The sequence below is a fragment of the Scyliorhinus torazame genome, chromosome 17 (genome assembly GCF_047496885.1).
Source record: "Scyliorhinus torazame isolate Kashiwa2021f chromosome 17, sScyTor2.1, whole genome shotgun sequence".
NCBI classification, from domain to species: domain Eukaryota; kingdom Metazoa; phylum Chordata; class Chondrichthyes; order Carcharhiniformes; family Scyliorhinidae; genus Scyliorhinus; species Scyliorhinus torazame.
Genome location: NC_092723.1, coordinates 112418205 through 112442939, shown reverse-complemented (window position 1 = coordinate 112442939; position 24735 = coordinate 112418205). Strand labels below are relative to the sequence as shown.

Sequence of the window (24735 nt, the reverse complement as noted above, 5' to 3'; positions counted from 1 at the left end):
GACAAGTGCAGATCACAAGAAAAAAATAACTAAGTTTTTAACAAGAAAAAACGGCAAAAAAGTTCTTTTCCATGGGTCTGAAGAAGTTAAAATGGCGTCAGAACACATTTTAAACTGCCCGGGGAACAAAAGACGCAAATCTGGATCTGCGCATGGGCAGGAAACGGCAGCTGCGCATGCGCAAGTGAAAAAAGACGCCCTGGGAGCAAATCGCGCATGTGCAGTTGAACAAAAAGAGTGCACAGCTCGAAGAGGATTGCGCATGCGCAGTTTACAAAAAAGCGCACACTAAAGGAAAAGCGATTTGAGCTTTACGTCACAATCGTCATGACATCAGAGGCCTCGGACCACGCCCACTTAAAGGGGAAATGTCCAAAATTTGAAAAAAAAAAGTTTTAAAGCCACAAAACACAATTTGTTCACCTCGAAAGACAGAACAATGCCTGAACTTCTACCAGCAGTTGAAAATAACCTCTGCAACACCCTGGAACAAGCAGTTTGCACCACTCGAAGTGAAGAGCACAATGACAAATCCGAAACCAAAGAAGATGATTTGTTCATTGAACATGAAGAGCACGATGACAAATCCGAAGCAAATGAAGATGATTTGTTTATCGAAGAATACTGCTCAGACATGGCTGAGTTATTCGGATATGACCATACAAGCATCAGCGCCATGGTTGAAAAGCTCAACACGACTCTACTCATGGTAGACGAATCCAATACCATGATGCAATGGCAGATCGTTGATACATTGGATGACAGCAACCTGTCAAATACCCAAGAAAACGATGCCACACAGCGAGTACTGAACGACTCCGTTGGGAGAGCACAGATCAACTCCACAGAGAGACCACTGCACAACTCCACACAGAGAGCGATGAAAGACTCCAGAGAGCTCGTTGACAGACTCCACAATGGAAGCAACTCAAGACTCCATAGCGAAGTCCATGCATGAACAAGGCCATGAAGGTCTATCAACCTTATCTGAGCAACCAGCAGCAGACTATGAAAGTCTACCAAGCTCATTTAACCAAGATGAAGACACTGAATGTCTACCCACTCTATGCGAGACAAGTGACGAAGAAATCACAATTCCCATACATGTGCAAGATCACAGCGAGACTGACAGATCTCAGTTTGTATATACAGCAGCACTCAAAGTGAAACTACTCTCGAGTCCAGTGAGACGTCAATTAAAACCTCATCTACTCTAACCTATCCATAAGAAAATGAAATCTTGAAGATTATGACTCCAGAAGAGGAGCATCAAGAAACCAAAGATGATTCAAATGAACCTGAAATGACTCCAAAAGAGGAGCACCAAGAAATCAATGATGATTCAAGTGAACCAGAAATGACTCCAGAAGAGGAGCACCAAGGAATAAAAGAGGAATCACATCAACCACAAATGACTGATGTCACCAAGATCAATGCAACATCAGATCATTCACACAATCCTCAAGAAGAAATGCTCAATGAAACATCAGATACTACAAAGGACACTGACACAAATATCTGAGAATTACTTGAATTGTCCACACGGAACAGTCATTGAGCGCAACAAGAACAACAAAAACCACAAGAAGCACAACAGAAACAAGAACAGCAACAACAATAACAACAAGCGCAACAAGAACAACAAAAACCACAAGCACAACAACAAAGTCTACAAGAACAAAGTCTACAAGAACAAAGTCTACAAGAACAAAAACAACAATGAGAAACATAACAAAGACAACAATAGCAACAACAAACACGACAACAACAAGAACGAAAACAACAAAAACAGAAACAACAACAACAACAACAAGTACGACAACAAAAACAACAAAGACAGAAACGACAAAAACAACAACAGTGAAACAACAACTTTCCGACATGATACAACTCTGCACATGAAGGACAATGTAACAGCACAGCTCAAAACAATGGCAAGAGTACAAACATACAATGGCATGACAACGAATCTCACAAGTTCACATTTTCTCCACTACAAACAAGCAAGCCAGCTTTCAAGGCAGATGACATACAGAATCAATACCGCAAGCACAGAAACAAGTCCAGGTCAGACAACAAAGATGACATACAGAATCAATACCGCAAGCACAGAAAAAAGCCCAGGTCAGACAACAAAGATGTCACACAGAATCGCTAACACAAGCACAGAAAAAAAAGTCTAAATCAGACAACAAAGTGATTCGACCATTCGAACACCTCATGACGACTTCCTGGCTACTTAAACATAAGAACACCGACGACGTTCACAAAGAAATGACAACATCAACGTCACCACTTCAACAACAGAAGAAAGCAACTCAACTGAACAAATTCATAAAGTTTGGACCCATACATTTTTAAAATTAAGATTGGATTCATAAATATTAATTGGTTTTGTATAATCATCAATATCACCACAACTTGTACATATCATTTATCTACCTGTTTTGTACAATTTTCTTCAACAAAGTACAGAAAATATATAACAAGAAAAAAGGGGGATGTAGTGATATGCATCACTGTATATACACAAAGGGTTAAGGTAAATACACTACAACTAAGTAGCCACTAGAGGGAGCACCAGAGATGTATATATACATAGACAAACAGAAAATAGCCTCTCTCTCTTCACAGGAACGGCAGCTAGTGAGCAGGACACAGACAGGCAGCTCTGATGTAACATAGTCTAAGCGCTGGAGAGAGAACAAACTCATAGAAATAAAGCATCTACTTCAACTGTAAGACTACGAGCTTTATTCAGACACAAGGAATAATACAGGGATAACGGGACAGGGGTTCAAACTGGTGAAAGAGAAATTTTATTTGAAAGTTCATCATACAAAATAAAATGCGCATGTGGAGTGGGCTTGAGGGTCGAGTAGTGTAATTCCTAGAGCTGATGAAGAGTCATACAGACTTGAATCATTACCTCTTTCTCACACCACAAATGCCGAGTTTATCTGGCATTTACTGTTCTTACTTCAGATTTCCAGCATCTGCAGTATTTTACTTTTATTACTGTAATCTTTCTTGCTACATTCCAGATTGATCCCCAAGAAGTTCCAACGGTCGTCAGCACAGTTACCCAGGGAAACCAGCCCGTTTTAGTTCTCTCCAATTTTCTGCTCCCCGAAGGAAGTGATTGTCTGACTGAGGCTCAGTTCTGGCCATGCTGTTGTACATCACCCAAGACACCATTAATACAAAGGATCCACAACCAAAAACTTTCACTTCTGATACCAACTGATCTATTGTGAATTCCCAACAATTTGTGTTGCTTGCAGACTTACTGAATTCTCGGTTTTCTTTTTAATCTCAAAGCTTTAATACCAGGCTCGTAATAAAAGCAGAACCCTCCTGCAACTGGTCTAATCTCCATTAGGTGGCCCCAGGTTACAGCCCCCAGACTTACCTATTTAGCATTTCACTCAACTTCTGGGATTCTTCCATCACCTGTCTACGGCACTAGATAAACACAGAATGATAAAGGGAACATGTTTAGACACAAGAAGGAACAGGAAACACATATATAGTAACTCCAGTGACAGCTCACCACCAAACTCAGTTAAACACCAGAAGACGAGCAGGAGGGGGAGGGGAGCAAGAAGAAGGGGATGGGGAAGTAAAGGCTGAGAAGGGGGTTGAACATGTGACAGTGAAGGCAAGATAGAGGGTAAGGGCAACCGGGAAGCCAGAGAAGAAAGTGAAAGACACACAAGAGGGAAGTGGAGGAAGTTGAAGATAGAAGGGGGCAGAGAAACTTGCTCATAAATGCTGAACGCCAGTCTGGATGAATCACTCAATGACCGAGGCACAAGTAATGATTTTCTTTGAAAATGTACAAAAAAAGGCCACTTATTTCAGTGCAAATTCATTCCAATTGTGTCGAACGAGCCCATTTTCAACATTCAACAATGTGAAAAGAGCCACAACAAACAGTTATGAAGTCACCCAGCGTGCGTTTGGTGAGGAAACACATGCTGACAAGTTCCATATCAACTGTTCCACTGAAAAGGCTCTACCACAGTGCCACCTGCAGGCAGAGAATGTGCACAGGGAAACTTTCACATGCTGACCACAAATGCTTACCACAGAGACTGACTGACAGAGGTACTTTCAATGCAGTTATTATTTTTGGTATAACGCAGCAGAATTCCCACTTCACTGTTTAAGCTTTTTTAAAAAAAAATCATTGATATTGGCAAATATAGACTGCTTGTTTTATTGATCTCCCCACTGAAGGAGTTTGTGCCTTTGGTTCTACTACATAATAATGCAGGAATAATCACTGGGAACTAACACAATTACAAAAATGGACTTTGAAGAGGATGTTTTTCTGGAAATATTAGGCAATGGTCAGGCAACAGTTTGCATTGATGTAGTGTCTTTAACATAGAAAAATATCCCAAAACGCACGCCAGAAATGAACAAGCCAAAGGAAGAGCTCTGAACGAAAACCTGGTCAGATACAGGGTAGGTTGCAATTTAAAGGAGGGTTGTCAGGGAAGAGAGGGAGTTGGAGGGTTGACCACGAGAGCACTGGAACAGCCATGTCCGAGGTGACAAAAGCTGACGATGTTACGGAGGTGAAAGGTAGATGGTCTTTGTGGAGTAGGGATATAGGGCAGGAAGCTCAGCCCACGGTTGAATAGGATGCCAATGCTGTGAGCTGTTTGGCTCAATGTTGGGCAGTGCTTAAGGAGAGGGTGCTAAAAATCAAAGGGAATGGTTACATTTTTCTCAATGTCTAGCCGGGAAAATTTGCAGGATACCCAAATCCAATGTCAGACAAACAAAAGGTGTGAGACTACAGGCGTAGTGTGGGGGTCTAGAGTCCAGAGGGTGGACAATTAGAGCTGGCATTCTTAATACACATGTGTGTGTGTAATGAAATAGTAAACCTCCTTATAATAGAGGGGTTTGTGGCATACCCGACTGTGCACAGAAGAAATCTCCCCATATCATCTGCATCACAGTAACGTAAGAGACCAGATGCAGTCAACACTAACTGGAGGGCACCCCTCACACATTCAAGTACATTTCCAAACTGTTTTACTATAACATTAGCTGGCAACTAACCTCCACATGCTTCAATATGAGCTGCAGTATAATTATGTAAAAGCGTGACAAAACTAAGGAGAGGAGTGTTCGGTATCAGCACAACATTCAACTGCTCAGTTCAGGCAGGGAGTAGAGAACATGCCGAGACATCACACAGAAACAATTTTCACTGCCTCAATTCCTAACAGCTAACTCAGCTGTCGCGCAGCGAGTGTAGGAGCCGAAAGATTGATTGCAAGATGTCACACTGCACCCCTAACCCTAACCCCATCACTAGCCTTGCCCATCAGAAGTACTCTTTTTTTAAAATAAACAATTTTATTGAGGTATTTTTGGCATATAAAACAGCAACATTATACTGTAGTGTACAAAAAGCAAATAAGACATAATGCAAGCATCGGCTCCCCTCTCGCAAGAACCTGCCTAAGCAACCCCTTACTCTTCGCTACGCTACCCTAACCCCCCCCCCCCGCCGCTGACTATTAATTCTGCACGAAGAAGTCAACGAATGGCTGCCACCTCCGGGCGAACCCTGACAGCGACCCTCTCAAGGCGAACTTAATTTTCTCCAGCCAGAGAAAGCTCGCCACGTCCAAAAGCCATACTTCAGACTTCGGGGGCTTTGAGTCCTCCATGCCAACAGAATTTGTCGCCGGGCTACCAGGGAAGCAAAGGCCAAGATGTCGGCCTCTTTCTCCTCCTGGATCCTCCAAAACCCCAAAAATTGCCACCTCAGGACCCATTGCTACCCTAGTTTTCAATACCCGGGTCATGACGTCCGCGAATCCCTGCCAGTACCCCCTTAGTTTAGAACACACCCAGAACATGTGTACATGGTTCGCTGGTCCTCCGGCACATCTAATACATTAGTCCTCCAACCCAAAGAATTTGCTCATCCGAGCCACCGTCATGTGGGCCCGATGTATGACCTTGAGCTAGATCAGACTGAGCCTGGCACATGTGGCGGTCGTGTTTACTCTACTCAAAGCGCCTGCCCACATGCAGTCATCTATCTCACCCCAAGCTCCTCCTCCCACTTAAGCTTCAGTTCTTCGGTCTGTGCCTCCTCTGCTCCCATTAGTTCTTTATAAATGTCGGAGACTCTCCCCACTCTCCTCTGGAAACTATTCTGTCCTGGATCCCCCTTGGTGGGAGGCTTGGGAAGGATGGTACCAATCTGCGTACAAAATCACGCACCTGCAAGTACCTGAAATTATTTCCTCTCGCCAGCCCGAAATTCTCCTTCAACACCCTCATGCTTGGGAAGCTCCCTTCCAGGAACAGATCGCCCTTCCTCGCAATCCCCGCCATAATTGGAACCCACCGTCCATATTCCCCGGGGCAAATCGGTGGTTACCAAAGATTGGGGACCAAACCGATGCTCTCACTTCCCCTATATGCCTCCTCCACTGGCTCCAGATCCGTAGAGCCGCCACCACTATAGGGCTGGTGGAGTACCGCGCCGGCGGGAGCGTCAGAGGTACCATAACCAAGGCTGCCAAACTGGTGCCCCTGCACGAAGCAGCCTCCAGCCGCTCCCAAACTGACCCCGTGCCCACCATCCATTTCCTTATCATCGCTATGTTGGCCGCCCAGTTGTTGCTAAAGTTCGGCAACGCCAGCCCCCCGTCCCCTTGGTTCCTCTCGAGCATCGCCTTCCTCACCCGTGGAGACTTTCCCGCCCAAACAAGTCCCAGGATAATTTTATCTAGCCTCTTAAAGAAGGACCGCGGAATGAAAATGGGGAGACACTGAAATATGAACAAGAATCTCGGGAGAATCAACATCTTCACCATCTGCACTATCCCCGCCAATGACAGCGGGAGCGCATACCATCTCCGGAACCCGTCCCTCACTTGCTCCACCAACTGGGACAAGTTTAGCTTATGCAACTTACCCCAGTCACGCGCTACTTGTATCCCTAAATATCTGAAGCTTTCCCCTACCAGCCTGAATGGCAGCCCCCTCAGCCTCCTCTCCTGACGTCTCGCCTGCACTACCCACATCTTGCTCTTTGCCATGTTCAATTTATATCCTGAGAACCAGCCAAATTCCCTCAGGGTTTCCATGATTCCGTCCATCCCCGCCATTGGGTCTGACACGTATAACAGCAGGTCATCCGCGTATAATGAGACTTTATGCTCCACTCCCCGCACCCCCCTCTCCAAACCAGCCTTTTCCAGTCCCTTGAAGCTCTCAGAGCAATTGCCAGCGGCTCTATAGCCAGTGCAAACAACAGTGGGGAGAGGGGGCATCCCTGTCTAGTCCTGCGGTGCAGTCTGAAGTAGTCAGATGTCGACCTGTTTGTCCTCACTAGCCTCTGGGGCCTGATATAGCAGCCTAACCCAGTCAATGAATCCCACCCCGAACCCAAAACGTTCCAGCACCTCCCATAAATAGTCCCACTCAAGCCAGTCGAGAGCCTTTTCGGCATCCATTGCTACCACTATCTCTGCCTCCCTGCTCTCCGGGGACATCATAGTCACATTGAGCAGCCTCCTTCATCAGACGTACTCTTAATGCTTCTAAATGTGTGCCAATGTTACAGCATTCTATATGCATTAGTGCTGGCAAATCGCAGAAATTCAGATTTCCTGCACTGACAAAGTATTAATCCATCTGTTACCTCTTCAGCAACTTGTTCCTTCAGATAGGAGAAAGGTACTCCCAGCAAATGCAGTTGCTTTTGTCCATTCCAGCGTCGAGCATCTAACTAAGAATATAAAACATTGCCTTGTCAGTGCAGCATTGCTTTAAGTAAAGACATAAAAGTTACTCGAGTTTATAGAATTTTAAAGCACAGAAACGGGGAACATAAAAACTGACTGCAAAAGTTTCTATAGAACATAGAACGCGCAGTGCATAGGTATGTAAGTTTTTATAGGTATGTAAAGAGAAAAAGATTGATAAAAACAAATGTAGGCCCCTTGCAGTCAGAAACAGGGGAATTCATCACAGGGAACAAAGAAATGACTGAAGAACTAAATTTGTACTTTGCTTCACAAAAGGAAGACATGAATAATGTAGCAGAAGTTCTGAGAACCAGTTTTAGTGAGGAGCTGAAGGAAATTAGTATTAGTAAAGAAATGGTTTTGGGGAAATTAATGGGATTGAAGGCGCACAAATCTCCAGGGCCTGATAATCTTCGTCCCAGAGTACTGAAGGAAGTGGCCCTAGAATAGTAGGTCCATTGGTGGTCATTTTCCAAAATTCTTTGGACTCTGGAATGGTTCCTACAGATTGGAGGGTAGAGAATGTAACCCCGCTATTCAAAAAAAGGAGGTAGAGAGAAAACAGGGAACTATAGTCCAGTGAGCCTAACGTCAGTCGTGGGGGAAGTTGCTGGAATCCATTATCAAGGATTTCAAAGCAAGCATTTGCAAAGCAGTAGTGTAATCAGACAAAGTCAGAATGGATTTAGGAAAGGAAAATCATGCTTGACAAATTTATCAGAATTCTTTGATGATGTAACTAGTAGAGTTGACCAGGGAGAACCGGTGGATGTGGTTTATTTAGACTTTCAGAAGGCTTTCAACAAGGTCTGACAGAGCTGATTAATATATAAAGTTAAAGCGCATGGGATTATGGGTACGGCCTTGAATTGGATAGAAAGCTGGTTAGCAGACAGGAAGCAAAAAGTTGGAATAAATGGGTCTTTTTCCGATTGGCAGGCAGTACTAGTGGGGTACCGCAGGGATTTGTGCTAGGACCCCAACTGTTCACCTTATATATTTTTGATTTGGACGAGGGAACTAAATGCAATATCTCCAAATTTGGAGAAGATACAAAGTTGGGTGGGAGGGTGAGCTGTGAGGAGGATGCAGAGATGCTTCAGCAGGATTTGGACAAGCTGAGTGAGTGGGTACATGAACACCAGATGCAGTATAATGCAGATAAATGTGAGGTTATAAGCTTTGGTAGCAAAAATAGGAAGGCAGAATTTGACTGGGTGTAAATTGAGAGGAGTGGATACTTAACGAGACCTCGGTGTCCTCGTGCATCAGTCGCTGAAAGTAAGTGCACAGGTACAGCAGGCAATAAAGAAGGCAAATGGTATGTTGGCTTTCATAGTGAGAGGATTTGAGTATAGGAATAGAGAAGTTTTACTACAATTGTGTTTTTAAAAATTAGTACCCAATGATTCCCCCCCCTCCGCCAATTAAGGGGCAATTTTAGCATGGTTAATTGACCTACCCTGTATATCTTTTCAGATTGTGGGGGTGAGACCGACGCAGGCATGGGGAGAATGTGCAGATTCCATACGGCAGTGACCCAGGGCCGGGATCGAACCCGGGTCCACGACGCCGTGAAGCAGCAGTATTAACCACTGAGCCACCCGTTTTACTACAATTGCATAGGGCATTGGTGAAGCCACACCTGGAGTATTGAGTGCTGTTTAAGTGTCCTTATCTGAGGAAGGATGTTCTTGCTATGGAGGGTGTGCAGCAAAGGTTTGCCAAGCTGATTCCTGGGATGGCAGGACTGTCATACGAGGAGAGACTAGTCGGTTAGGATTATATTCATTAGAGTTTAGAAGAGTGAGAAGGGAGTTTAGAAGACTGAGGGGGGATCTGAGGAAACTTACAAAATTCGAACAGGATTAGACAGGGTAGATTCAGAATGAATGTTCCTGATGGTGGGGGAGTCCAGAACTAGGGGTCATAGTTGAGGATAACGGGTAAACCTTTTAGGACTGAGGTGAGGAGAAATCTCTTTACCCAGAGAGTGGTGAATGTGTGGAATTTGTTACCACAGAAAGTAGTTGAGGGCAAAACGGTGTAATTTCAAGAAGGAATTAGATTTGGCATTTGGGGCTAAAGGGATCAAGGGATCTAGATGGAAGGCGGGATCAGGTTATTGAACTTGATGATCAGCCATGATCATAATGAATGGCCAAGCATACTTGAAGGGCCGAATGTCCTCTCCTGTTTTTATTTTCTATGTTTCTAAACCAGTGAACATTCAAAACCTGATTTAATGCCAGTGGTTCTTTGGATTTACATTTAATAGAGGTTGAGCGTCAGGTCGGGGAAGGGGCGACTTTGGGGGTGAATGATGAAGGAAATGCTTCTTCTGATTATATGAAAACCACAGCTCCCTAGATAGTAAGTCTGAATACACCTAGAATTTTACACCGTTTATCAGAAAAAGCAAAAACAGAAAGACATTCTAAAATAAAGTAATTGGATTTCACAAAGAGCTGCTCGTGGGCAATTCAGTGCCTTCACCTTCAACCCCGGTCTCGCATCTTCATCCTGCAGGACCAGGTAAACACGCGTCCCATCAGATGACGTTACGTTGATGTAATCTTCCAAAACTGGAGGTCTTTTCAGAACTCGCTTCTGTACCTCCCGAGAGGGAATCTCTTCTATGGGGGCCAAGCCACTTATGTCAGGCATGTCCTGTTCTGATGTCTTTGGACTTCTGAAAAGTTAGGCAATTGTAAAGATTTGTACAATTTGGAAACTTATACATAGTATTATCATGTTAACACGTCCCAAAGTCCTTCAACAACAACAATCTATATGGTATGCTGCCTTTAATGTAATGAAACATCCCAAGGTGTGCTTCACAGAAGCATTATAAAATAAAGTGTCAAACCAAGACTCACAGGGAGACATTAAGCCAGATGGGGCTGTTTAGCACAGGGCCAAATCGCTGGCTTTGAAAGCAGACCAAGGCAGGCCAGCAGCATGGTTCAATTCCCGTAACAGCCTCCCCGAACAGGCGCCGGAATGTGGCGACTAGGGGCTTTTCACAGTAACTTCATTTGAAGCCTACTTGCGACAATAAGCGATTTTCATTCATTTTCATTTCATTCATGAAAATTGAGGATACATATGAAGTTAGAATTAGAGGAGATTAGAGATAGGGAGGGGTGAGACCAAAACAGAAGGATAAGAATTTTAATGGATCTGCCCAGCAACAGGTAGAAATCTACCGAGTAATAGCAGTAACACGAATGTAACAAGACATGATGCGATCTGCCAAGCAACAGGTGTCATGAGTCTGCCCAGCATCAGGTAAAAATCTGCTGAGTGACAGCAGTAGCTAGCATTCAAAAGGCGTAATGAGATGCAATTTTAAAAGGAACGAGGTGCAAATGTCTAGACAAATGATATATAGTTGCCAGCAGAAGCAAAGAAGCAGTTTACACCCAACAGGCAGCGAGGCTTGTTTACATCTAACAGCTTGTAGAGGACGGTCCCCAATCTAACAGCAAGGGACCTAGGCTAACATCCAAGAACTAGAGCCATGGTCGTGCAAAAATCTTCACAAAGGCAGTTTAAATATCTTTGCTGGACCAGGAAAAGACATTTCCCAGATTTGCCTATCCGCACTCTATTGTGTGGTAACTATAAACTGGATTTGACTTACAGATCCATTTCATTTAGATTTTAAAAAAAAAAGTCATTTACAGATGTGGTTAGGCCAGCATTTATTGCCCATCCCTAGTTGTCCTTCAGAAGGTGGTGGTTAGTTGCGTTCTTGAACCGCTGCAGTCCTTCATGTGTAGGTACACCGTTGTTAGGAAGGGAGGGAGCTTCAGGATTTTGCCCCAGTGACAGCGAAGGAACGGCGATATATTTCCAAGTCAGGGTGGTGAGTGACTTGCAGGGGAACCTCCAGGTGGTGGGGCTCCCAGGAATATGCTGCTCTTGTCCTTCTAGAGGTAGCGGTCGTGGATTTGGAAGTAGAGTGAATCGTATTGGCTGAAGACGAACCCCTGTGATGCTGGGGATTTTGGGGAGACCGAGATGGATCAGCCACTCGGCACTTCTGGCTAAAGATTCTTGCGAATGCCTCAGCCTTGACTTTTGCACACAATGTGCTGAGCTCTTCCATCATTAAGGATGGGGATATTTGTGGAGCCTCCTCCTCCAGTGAGTTAATTGTCCACCACCATCCATGACTGGATGTGGCAGGACAGCAGAGCTCAGGTCAGATGCGTTTGTTGTGGAATCGCTTAGCTCTATTTATTAGGATGTGGGGATGTAGTCCTATGTTGTAGCTTCACCAGGTTGACACCTAATTTTTCAGTGTGCCTGATGTTGCTCCTGGCATGTCCTCCTGCACTCTTCATTGAACCAGGCTTGGTCTCCTGGCTTGGTGGTAACGGTAGTGTGGGGGATATGCCGGGACATGAAGTTGCAGATTGTGGTTGAATACAATTCTGCTGCTGCTGATGGCCCACAGCGCCTCATGGATGCCCAGTCTAGAGTTGCTAGATTTGTTTGAAGTCTCTCCCATTTAGCTCAGTGGTAGTGCCACACAATACCATGGAGGGGATCCTCAATGTGAAGACAGGGCTTTGTCTCCACAAGGACTGTGCGATGGTCACTTCTACCAATACTGTCATGGACAGATGCACCTGTAGCAGGCAGATTGGTGAGGATGAGGTCAAGTATGTTTTCCCCTCTTGTTGATTCCCTCACCACCTGCTGCAGTCCCAGTCTAGCAGCTATGTTTGGGAAAGTCTTAAGTTCAGGGATGGTGGATATATTTTGGACCAAGTTCTATATAAAATGTGCATGTGTTTAGTGATTAACATACTTTTTTTTTTTAATAAACATTTTATTGAGGTATTTTTGGGATTGTAACAACAACAAAATAAACAATGTACATGAAACTATGAACATAGTGCAAAAGCCGTCTCCCTTCCTTACAGGTCCCACCTTTAAACCCCTACTCCAAGCTAAACTAACCCCCCCCCCCCATTATGCTGACGATTAATTTTCCACGAAGAAGTCGACAAACGGTTGCCACCTCTGGGCAAACCCTAACAATGACCCTCTCAAGGCGAACTTGATTTTCTCCAAACAGAGAAAGCTAGCCATGTCGGATAGTCAGGTCTCCGACTTCGGGGACTTTGAGTCCCTCCAAGCGAATAGTATCCTACCAGGAAAGCAAAGGCCAGAACGTCTGCCTCTTTCTCCTCCTGGATTCCCGGGTCTTCTGACACCCCGAAAATCACCACCTCTGGACTCAATGCCACCCTTGTTTTTAACACTGTGGACATGACGTCCGCAAACCCCTGCCAAAATTCCCAAAGCTTTGGACATGTCCAAAACATGTGGACATTTTGCACACCTGTCTTCCACCCCAAAGAATCTGCTCATCCGGGCCACTGTCATGTGAGCCCGATGAATGACCTTGCATTGGATCAGGCTGAGCCTGGCACAAGTTGTGGACGTGTTGACTCTACTCAACGCGTCCGGCCATAGACCATCCTATCTCTCTCTTCACAGCTCCTCCCCCCACTTGCGCTTCAGCTCCTCGGTCTGCATCTCCTCAGACCCCATAAGTTGCTTAAAAATGTCAGAGACGCTCCCTTATCCTACCCACCCTCTGGAAACTACCCTGTCCTGAATCCCCTTAGCGGTAGGAGCAGGAAGGTTGACACCTGTTTACGTAGGAAGTCCCGCACCTGCAGATACCGGAATTTGTTTCCCCTCGCCAAGCCAAACTCCTCCTCCAGCGCCCTCATACTCAGAGAGCTCCCCTCTATAAACATATCCCCTATCCTCTCAATCCCTGCTCGCCGCCATATCCGGAACCCCCCATCCATACTTCCCGGGGCAAACTGGTGATTATTACAGATTGTGGACCAGACCGATGCTCCCTCTGCTCCCACATGTTTCCTCCATTGCCTCCAGACTCTCAGGGCCGCCGCCACCATGGGGCTGGTGGAGTACCGTGCCGGCGGGAACGGCAGAGGTGCAGTTACCGACGCCCCCAGACTGGTGCCCTTGCATGAAGCCGCCTCCATACGCTCCCATGCCGACCCCTCCCCCACCACCCACTTCCTGATCATGGCTATATTCGTCACCCAGTAATTGTTACTAAAATTTGGCAGCGCCAGCCCGCCCTCTCCCCAACCCCGCTCAAGCATTACCTTCCTTACTCGCGCCCGCCCAAACAAAGCCAGTGATCACTTTGTTGACCCGTTTAAAAAAGGACCGCGGAATAAAGATGGGGAGACACTGAAATACAAACAGGAATCTCGGGAGGACTGTCATCTTCACCGTCTGCACCCTCCGAGCCAGTGACAACGGAAGCGTGTCCCACCTCCAAAAATCGTCCTTCATTTGCTCTACTAGTCGACCAGATTTAATGTATGCAGCCGGTCCCATTCCCGCGCCACTTGAATGCCTAGGTACCTAAACCTTCCCCCTACTAATCTAAACGCAACTCCCCCAATCGCCTCTCCTGTCCCCTCTCCTGGACCACAAATATCTCACTTTTCCCCACATTTAGCTTATACCCTGAAAACCGGCCAAACTCCCCTAGAATCCTCATGATTTCTTCCATCCCCTCTACTGGGTCCGATACATGCAGAAGCAGGTCGTCTGCATAGAGCGAGAGACTCTGTGGCCCCCCGCCCCCGCCCAGCCCCTTGAGGCTCTCAGAGGAATTGCCAACGGCGCTATAGCTAACGTGAACAATAGTGGGGACATCCCGGTCTCGTCCCCCAGTGCAGCCTAAAATAGTCCGATGTTGTCCGTACGCTTGCCACAGGTGCCTGATACAGCAACCTGACCCAGTCAATAAAGCCCCGCCCAAATCCAAACCATCCCAGTACTTCCCACAGATAATCCCATTCCACCCGATCAAAAGCCTTTTCTGCATCCATTGCGATCACTACCTCCACCTCCCTACCATCATGATCACGTTTAACAATCTTTTTACATTGGCCACCAACTGCCTGCCCTTAACAAACCCAGTCTGGTCCTCCCCAAAAATGTCCGGAACACAATCCTCAATCCTAGAGGACAAAATTTTGGCCAGCAGTTTGGCGTCCACATTCAACAGGGATATCAGCCTATAGGACCCACACAGTTCCGGGTTCTTGTCCCGCTTCAGAATCAGCGAAATTGTACCCGGTGACATCGTCGGGGGCAGCACCCCTCTTTCCCTTGCCTCATTGAACATCCTCATCAACACTGGCCCCAATATCCCAGAGAACGTTTTATAAAACTCGACTGAGTATCCGTCCGGCCCCGGGGCTTTACCTGACTGTATGGCCTTCAGACCCTCCACTATCTCTTCCAACCCGATCGAGGCCACCAGCCCTTCTACCAGTTCCCCGTCCACCGTTGGGAAATTCAACCTCTCCAAAAAATGCCTCCCAGCCCGTAGGGGGTTCTGACCTGTACAGCCTACTGTAGAAATCCCTAAACACCTTATTCACCCCTGCTGAACCTCCAACCAGGTTCCCATCTCTGTCATTTACTTTCCCCATTTCCCTTGCTGCCTCCCTCTTTCTAAGCTGCTGTGCAAGCATTCTGCTGGCCTTTCTCTCCATGCTCAGAACGCCCCCCTTGCCTTTCTCAGCTGCTCCACCGCCCTCCCTGTGGTTAACAAGCCGAACTCCGCCTGTACCTCCGCCGTTCCCTTAAAAGCCCTGCGTCTAGAGTCTCCGCATACCTCCTTTCAATCTGTAGTATCTCCTTTACCAGTCGGTCCGTCTCTGCCCTGTCCACCTTCTCCCTATGAGCCCGGATCGAGATCAGCTCCCCTCTGACCACCGCCTTCAGTGCTTCCCAGACCACCGCTGTTGAAATTTCCCCCGTGTCGTTGATCTGCAGGTAGTTCCGAATACATTTCTTCAGCCGCTCGCACACCCCTTCATCAGCCAAAAGTCCCACATCTAACCTCCACTGTCAGCACTGGTTATTGTCTTTACTAACCTGCAGGTCAACCCAGTGCGGAGCATGGTCTGAGATTGTGATCGCCGAGTACCCAGTGTCCACCACCCCTGCCAGTAAGGCTCTGCTCAAAATGAAGAAATCAATCCGGGAGTACACTTTATGCACGCGAGTAGAGGGAGAACTCCTTCACCCTCGGCTGCCCAAATATCCATGGATCCACCCCCCGCCCCCCCCCAACCACCTCCAAGCCAGGGTCAATAACTGTGTGAAATCCCCTCCCATGACCAACCTGTGCGAGTCCAGGTCTGGTATCTTCTCCAGCATCCTCTTTATAAACTCCACATCATCCCAATTTGGCGCATACACATTTACTAATACGACTTGCACCCCCTCCAGTTTCCCACTGACCATAATGTACCGACCATTCTACCCGCCTCAAACACCACCTGCTTTTTGATCAGGATCGCGACTCCTCTAGTCTTTGAGTCTAGTCCCGAGTGAAAGACATGACTGACCCAGCCTTTCCTCAATCTAATCTGGTCAGTTACTCTAAGGTGCGTCTCCTGCAACATTACCACGTCCGCCTTCAGTCCCCGAAGATGCGCGAACACACATGCCCTTTTGACTGGCCCATTTAACCCTCGAAATTCCAGGTGATCAGCCTAGTTGGGGGGCCCATTGCTGCCCCCCCCCCCCCCGCCGATCAGCCATCCCCATTTTTGGGCCCGCCTCCAGCCCATGCTCTGCACCTCCACCGGTCCGCCCCCAGGCAGCCTCAGCCCCCAACCTCCTCTTTGTCACTCAGCCCAAAACCCTCCCTCGTCAGCAGAACATTCACCCCCCCCCCCCCCCCCCTAGGAACAGCACCCTGTAACCCAACCCCTTTACTAAACCAAACATATGCACCCCCCCCCCCCCCACTGCGCTTCTGTGAGCTAGCCCGCCCAGCTAGCTTGGTGGCCCCTCATCCCTGGCGCCGGATAGTCTCCCACCTATTGTTCATACAAACATACACCAACATCAAACAATCCCCAAACAATTGCCCGACAGGAAAACACCAAGAAGGGCAGCACGGTGGCGCAGTGGTTAGCCCTGCAGCCTCACGACACCGAGGTCCCAGGTTCGATCCCGGCTCTGGGTCACTGTCCGTGTGGAGTTTGCACATTCTCCCCGTGTCTGTGTGGGTTTCACCCCCACAACCCAAAAGATGTGCAGGCTAGGTGGATTGGCCATGCTAAATTGCCCCTTAATTGGAAAAAAATTAATTGGGTACTCTAAATTTATAATTAAAAAAAAAGAAAAACACCAAGATCGAAACAAGCACACCTCAATCCCCCAACAGTGCAAATGAAAACCTTAACTCACTCAGCTCTATCGCTAGTCCCAAATCAATGCAAAAGGCTTTACAAACAGCTTCCACTAAACGAAAAACGAGAAACTTTTTTAAAACTGAAAAGAAGAAAAAAAACATGAACGTTGCAGCAAAGTTCAAAAGTTCTCAGTCCACCACCTGTCCTTTCCTCGAAGTCCAGCGGATCCTCAGGCGACTCGAGATAAAAGTTCCTCATACGGGACCCAGAGACGGGCCGGATACAACAGTCCGAACTTCACCTTTTTCTTAAAAAGGATCGACCTAATCTGGTTGAAGCCTGCTCGTCTCCTGGCCACCTCCACACTCGGGTCTTGGTAAACCCACAGGATACTGTTGTCCCACTTACAGCTCCGTGTCTGCTTGGCCCACTGTAGAATGCACTCCTTATCCAAGTACCTGTGGAATCTCACCACCATTGCCCTCGGGGGGGGGGGGGGGGTCTCCCATTTGCGGCTTCCTCGCAAGTGCTCAGTGAGCCATGTCCACCTCCAAGGGCCGGGAGAATGCCCCAACCCCCAGCAGTTTCTCAAACATGTCTGCGATGTATGCCCCAGTGTCCGCTCCTTCGGACTCCGCCGGGAGCCCAATGATTCTCAAGTTCTGCCGGCGGGACCTATTCTCTAGGTCCTCCAACTTCTCCAGGAGCTTCTTCTGCTGGTCTCTCAGCATCCCCACCTCCAACTTCACCGCAGTTTGATGTTCCTACTGCTCGGCCAGCGCCTTCTCTACCTTCTGGATCGCTCGATCTTGGGCGTACAATCTAAGCTCCAGCCGCTCAATTGACTCTTTTATCGGGTCAAAGCAGTCCCGTTTCTGCTTAGCAAAGCCTTCCTGAGTAACTTGCATCAGCTGCTCCGTTGACCGCTGGGTCGACAAACCAGAGGTCCGGCCCTCCACCATGCTGTCTTCTGCTGCAGCTTCAGCCCAAGCCTTCTCTGTCTTTCTGTTTCTGCCTTTACGAGCACTTCTAGTCCTTCTCTCCATGCACCGATGTGGGAATTCAGTACACAATTGCCTCTGTCATCAGTTTTACAATTCACGTCCGGTAGAAAATCGGCGGAAAAGGTCCAAAAGTCCGACCAGAGCGGGAGCCACCAAATGTGCAACTTAGTCCTTCATAGCCGCCACCGGAAGCCTGATTAACATACTTAATGGTCTTAGAGTATTGTAGGCCTGTTAGTGTGTATTTAGCTTTTCTTGAATTTATAGCCTTTAATAATTGTTACTCAATGGTTAAATCTTTATTCTCACTGGGACTCGACTTGATTCCTCACACCATTCCAAAACAAAAACTATACATCCCCACGAACGGGTGTTCCAAGTCGGTATACCCTCGCAGATACCATCAGGATGGTTTGTGACAAGATGAACGAGTACAGGGCGTGATAGGGGAATGGGACATGTTGCAAATTAATGTACGGCCCGTTTTGGATGTCCTCAAATTTACAGCGGACAATGTGGGAGAATAGCCAGGATTCTATTGGAATAGTGGAGTCTCAATGTAACTACGGCATGAGTGAGGGTTTCAACAGCAGCTGAACAGAGACAGAGCAAGATCAGATGATGTTACGAGGTGGAACTGGGCAATCTCCGTAAATCTGAGGTTAAAAACTTGTCTTGGAATCAAACGTGACACCAAGGTTGCAACAGACTGACTCAATCTCAGACTGTTAATAGGGAGAGGGATGGTGGGGAACAGTGGTTGGAGTGGGAACAGAAAACAATGGCTTCAGTCTTCCCAATATTTAGTTGACGACATTTTCTGCTTATCCAGTACTGGATGTCGGAAAAGCAGTCTGATAATTTAGCAACAGGCCAGGAGTCGAATGAGGTGGTGATGGTTGTCAGCTTGCATGAAAGTACATACATTTTGTCATCCAATTCATACATGCCAGCATTCCAATTCATTTGTGAAGTTTAATATCTTATTCTAGCAATAGTGGCTCCACCAATGAGAGATTCCTCAAAGTTAGACAAGTCAATGCACCACTCTACTCCTCCAGCGAGACAGACAATTCATGGAGCACCAAGGAGAAATATCTCAGCATAACCCTTTAAGAAACTCTGAACACATGGAGCTGACCTACTGCGAGGTGCTCATCATTAATGGTCTCATTGTTACCACCCCAAAGAGAGACCATTTTTTTTACAATTCTGCCACAGAGGGAGGAAGAAACCGCCCGGTCCCCGACTTAAACCCAGTTTCTGGGGTGGCGGTAATTTGTAGTGAAGGAGCCAGGGTTACTGACAAGAAGAACAAAGAAAATTACAGCACAGGAACAGGCCCTTCGGCCCTCCCAGCCTGCGCCGATCCAGATCCTTTATCTAAACCGGTCTTCTATTTTCCAAGAAAGAACAAAGAAAAACCAAGAAAGAACAAAGACAAGAGCTCAGCTCAGATGGGGAGTCAAAAACATTAGCTTGCAAAGCAATCAAATGCATGAGACAAACTAAATTCAGTTCTACATTTGGTTTCACAGCAACATTGGGCTCAAAAATGGAAAGAAACAAGCTCTTACAACATCATCCCGATGTTTATCTCACCGATGATACATCCAGCTATTAATTGCCTGATGTCACTTCTGGAAAAACGTACTAGGTACGGAATTAGGTGGCAGAGAGTGGAATGTCTCCCTGACTGTTTTCCCTTACCCACCTGCCCAGGTCTCACACACATTCAGGGGCAAGATTTTTCTTCTTCACTCACGAATGCCACTGGCAAGGCCGGTATTCATCATCCATCTCTATATGTCACTGAGGGAGCAGTGGTCAGCTTCCATTTTGAACAATTGCAGTCTGCGTGATGCAAGGACACCTACAGTGCTGTTAGATTGTGAGTCCTAGGGGACTTCCGGTGGCGGCATGGAGTGAGTGGTCGCACATTTAGCTGCCCCCCCCCCCATTTGTTGGGTGGAAAAAAAGTGCAGGGGTGACTGAAGAAAGTTAAACTCCACTGGTGGGGCTGGGGAGAGACCATTCTCCCAGAAGTGGGAAAAGAAGAAGGGAGCAGTTGGAGCAAGAGAATCTTGCCACAGGTCAAGATGGCAGCGGGTAAAGGGTCAGCCCTGCATGCCCAGTGGTCAACGGAATAGCTGGTGGACTTCTTAAATGAGAGGTTCAGCCGGCAGAGGAGGTAAGCCCAAGAAGACCTAGTCAAGGCGATGGAACTATTAAAAAGCGGGAATTGACCATGTGGAACAGAGGCTGGAGACCCAGGTCCAGGCTATTTGGAAGTGGAGGAGACGGTTGGGGAGCACAAGGAGCAACTTATCTCGTTGGCTGCCGAAAAACGAATGATGCGGGAGACCCAGAAATAGTTAAAGACGGAGGTGGAGGACCTGGAGAATCACTCCAGGAGACACAAGCTAAGAATCGTGGGGATGCCTGAAGGCATCGAGGGAGCGGACGCTGGCTCGTATGTAGACAAGATGCTGGAGAAGTTGATGGGGAAGGGGGCCTTTGACCGGTCCCTGGAGGCCGACCGGGCACGCAGGGTGTTGATGAGGAAGCCGCTGAGGGTGATGCTGGTGTTTCTCCACCGATTCCTAGATAAGAAGGAGATATTGAGAAGGGCGAGGCAGACGAGGATATGCACCTGGGAAGGGAACGAGCTTCGGGTGTACCCGAACCTGGACACCGACCTGCCGAAGTGGAGAGCTGGGTTCAATCGGGCGAAGTTGCCTTTTTTAAAAAGGGGGTGAAGTTCAGGCTGCTGTACCTGGCCCGTCTCTGGGTGACTTTGAACAGCCGAGAACGTTATTTCGGGACACCAGAGAAGGCGATGGATTTTTTAAGAGACAATGGACTGGCAGGAGAAAGAAGACACTTAACTTTGGAGGAGGTGTGAGGAGATGTTTACTTTTTCTGTCTTTTTCGTTTGGGGAGGGGGGGGGGGGTCGGTAGGAGGCTCAAGAGCCTTGGACGGGGGCTGCCAGGCTAGTTGGGTGGGCTCGTTAATGGGAGCGCAGTAGGGGGGGGGGGGGGGGGGGGGGAAGGAAGAGAATGCCAGGTGGTTAGTGAAGTAGAGGGCATTGGGGTCGTTGTTTTATTCAGGGGAGGGCGGGTGGGGGGCTGCTGACAAAGGTGTTGTTGCTGTGGCGCAGCAAGAAAATATGAGTGGTGACAGTCGCCATCGGAGGGTGGGCCTGAAGGGCCGCGTGACACAGGCCAGGGGCTGGCCCAAAAAAGGATATGGTTGATTGGTGGTGGTGGTTGGGGGGGGGCTCCGACCAGGTTAGTGACATGAAATGTGAGGGGGGTGAATGGGCCAATCAAACGGTCGCGTGTTAGCACACTTGAGGTGCTTGAAGGCGGACGTGGCCTTTATGCAAGAAACACACTTGAAGATCGGGGATCAGACAAGGCAAAGGAAATGATGGGTAGGGAAAGTCTTTCATTCAGGGCTGGACATGAAAACGAGGGGGGTGGCGGTGCTGGTAAATAAATGGGTTGTGGTTTGAGCTGGCGAACATTGTGGCACATTCGGGAGGGAGGTTCATTATGGCAAGTGGGAATCTGGTGGGGATGTCGGTGGTCTTGATTAATGTTAAGGCCCCAAACTGGGACGATGTTTAGTTTATGAGGCAGGTGCTGGGGAAGATCCCGGACCTGGACTGCACCGGTTGATTATTTGGGGGAGGGGGGGGGGTTTGAACAAGGTCATTGAACCAGGTTAGGACCGGTTGAGCCCGAGGTTGGGGAAGGTGTCGGCGGTGGTGAAGAAGCTGAAGGGGTTCATGGTGGATGGGGGGGGGGGGGGACCCGTGGAGGTTTGCGAAACAGAGGGTGAAGGAGTTCTCGTACTTCTCCCATGTGTACATGGTGTACTCTCGGATTGCTTTTTCGTGGTGGGCAAGACGCTGCTGGCGGGGGTTGTTGACTCGGGGTACTCAGCAATCGTGATTTCAGACCATGCGCCTCACTGGGTGGACTTGCAAGTGGACTTGGGGAGGCAAAGCCCACAGTGGAGGCTGGGCATGGGGTTGTTAGCGGATGAGGTGGTGGGTGAGTGAATGAGGTCTGCCATCCGGGGGTATGTGGAACTGAACGATACAAGTAAGGGTGGGGGAGGGTGGGTTCATATCCATCCGGGCACATAGGGAGAAGGAGGAGTGAGCAGAGACAGCAAGGTTGGGGGACGAGATTCTGCAGTGGACAGGAGGTATTTGGAGGCCCCGGAGGCAGAAATGTTGAAGCAGAGACAGAAGCTCCAGGTGGAGTTCGGGCTGGTGTCCACAGGGAAGGCAGTAGGGCAGCTACGGAGGGCCAGTAGGCAGCGTATAAGTATGGGGAGAAGGCAAGTAGTATGCTGGCCAACTCAGGAAGCGACGAGGGAGACTGGAAGGGGGAAGGACGGGAGGGGAAGAATGGTACTGGACCTGATGGGGAGGGAATGCTGCGGTTCCTGGACGGGTTAGAGTTGCTCAAAATGGAGGAGGAACAAGTGGAGGGACTGGGGGCCCCCATTGGACTGATAGAGGTGATGGAGGGCATGGGGGCGATGCAGGCAGGGAAGGCCCCGGGCCCGGGTGGGTTCCCTGTAGAATTTTATAAGACGTTTGGAGGAGGAACCCTGGGCCTCTGCTGCGAGGGAAAAGAGGGAACTCCTCTTTTGATTATCGCAGGTGTCCATAATACTGCCGAAGGATAAAGATTCGGAGCAGTGTGTGTCCAACGCCCGATATTGCTATTAAATGTGGACACTAAGTTGCTGGCAAAGATCTTGGCCTCGCGAATCGAGGACAGTGTGCCAGGGTGATAGGGTATGTTCAGTCAGGGTATGCAAAGGGGAGGCAATTGTCAGTGAATGTTAGGAGCTTACTAAACATGGTAATCATGTCCCCAGAGAGACAGGACGTGAAGGTGGCAGTGGCAATGGATGCAGAGAAGGTTTTTAATCGGGTGGAGCGGGAGTATTTGTAGGAAGTGTTAGGACAGTTTGGGTTCGGGCAAGGGTTTGTGGACTGGGTCGAATTGTTGTATAGGGCGCCGTTAATGAACATACAGATAAATCGGGCAAGTTCGGGGTACTTTGGGCTATACCGTGGGACAAGGCAGGGGTGCCTACTCTCCCCGAAGCTTTTTGCCTTGGCAATTGAGCCATCAGCAATGGTGCTTAAGAATGTTGAGGTGCTGGAATGGGATTATGTTGGTTTTGGGGGGAGAGGGGTTGTTGAGCACAGGGTTTCATTGTACGCAGACGACCTGCTGCTGTATATTTCGGACCCACTGGGCGATATTGGGGGATAATGAGTATCCTGGAGGAGTTTGCCCAGTTTTCTGCATATAAGCTAAACATGGGTGAGATGTTGCTGGTCGAGGCCAGGGAGGAGGAGAGGAGGTTGGTTGAGCTGCCGTTTAAGTTAGTGGGGGCGAGCTTCAGATATTTGGGTATTGAGGTGGCATGGGGATGGGAGCAGCTGCACAAGTTAAATCTGGCTCGGTTGGTGGAACAGATGAGGGGGGATTTGAAGAGGTGGGATGTGCTGCCACTGTCGCTGGCGGGGAGGGTGCAGACAGTTAAAATGATGGTGCTGCGAAGGTTCTTATTTGTCTTTCAGAACCTCCCAATCTTCGTCCCCAAATCATTCTTTAAAAAAAATAAATTTAGAGTAACCAATTTATTTTTTGCAATTAAAGGGCAATTTAGCGTGGCCAATCCACCTATCCTGCACATCATTTTGGGTTTTGGGGGTGAGACCCACGCAGACACGGGGAGAATGTGCAAACTCCACACGGACACTGACCCAGAGCCGGGATCGAAACTGGGCGCCGTGAGGCAGCAGTGCTAACCACTGCACCACCGTGCTGCCCCCCAAATCATTCTTTATGAAAGTCAATACTTTGATCTCAGGGTTTGTGTGGGCGGTGACAACTCCACGGGTTAAGAAAGTGCTGTTGGAACAGGGGCAAGGGTGGGAGGTTTGGCCTTGCCAAACACAATGAATTATTATTGGGCAGCGAATATTACTATGGTAAGGAAGTGGGTAGAGGGGGAGGGGTCAGCGTGGGGGCAGATGGCGGCGGCCTCTTGCAGGGGCACGGGTTTAGGGGCATTGATGACGCCTCCACCGATCCCGCTGGTGGTGGCGGCCCTGCGGCAGTGGCATCTTGAGGTTGGAAGATGCCTCGGTGTGGGCACTGATTCATGACAATCACAGGTTTGCACTGGGGGGGGGGGGTTTGGGGACCTGTTTGTGGCAGGCCGCTTTGCGAGTTTAGAGGACTTGCAGGAGGAATATGAGCTGCCCAGTGGGAATGGGTGCTGATACTTACAGGTTCGAGATTTGTGAGGAAGCAGCTGCTGCCTTTTCCCGGTTGGCCGCCTTCGGGATTACAGGATCAGGTGCTATCAAGGGAAGGAGTGGTTGAGGGCAAGATGTTAGAGATTTACAAGGAACTAATGGACAGAGAGGAAGCCCCTGTAGGGGAAATCAAACGGAAGTGGGAAGAGGAACGGGGAGCATGGGGGATGTACGGCGGGTTATGGAAGGAGGCTCTGAGAAGGGTGAATTCCACCTCGTCGTGTGTGAGGCTCAGCCTTATCCAGTTTAAGGTAGCTCGTAGGGCACACATGACGGTGGCGAGGATGAGCAGGTTTTTTGAGGGAGTCGAGGACAGGTGCGGGCAGTGGACCTGTGAACCATGTTC

At 48.3% G+C, this 24735-nt stretch overlaps 1 protein-coding gene across 1 annotated transcript in view; it reads right to left on the bottom strand.

Moving 5' to 3' along the window:
• The window catches only part of chtf18 (CTF18, chromosome transmission fidelity factor 18 homolog (S. cerevisiae)), a 167280-nt gene that overhangs the window by 114592 nt on the left and 27953 nt on the right, over positions 1-24735 (bottom strand). Inside the window, exons 4-6 of the mRNA XM_072480886.1 lie at positions 10290-10485; positions 7688-7774; positions 3413-3465 (exon numbers count right to left, since the gene is read on the bottom strand). Coding sequence (XP_072336987.1) covers positions 3413-3465; positions 7688-7774; positions 10290-10485 — 336 coding nt within the window. The remainder of the gene's footprint in view (positions 1-3412; positions 3466-7687; positions 7775-10289; positions 10486-24735) is intronic.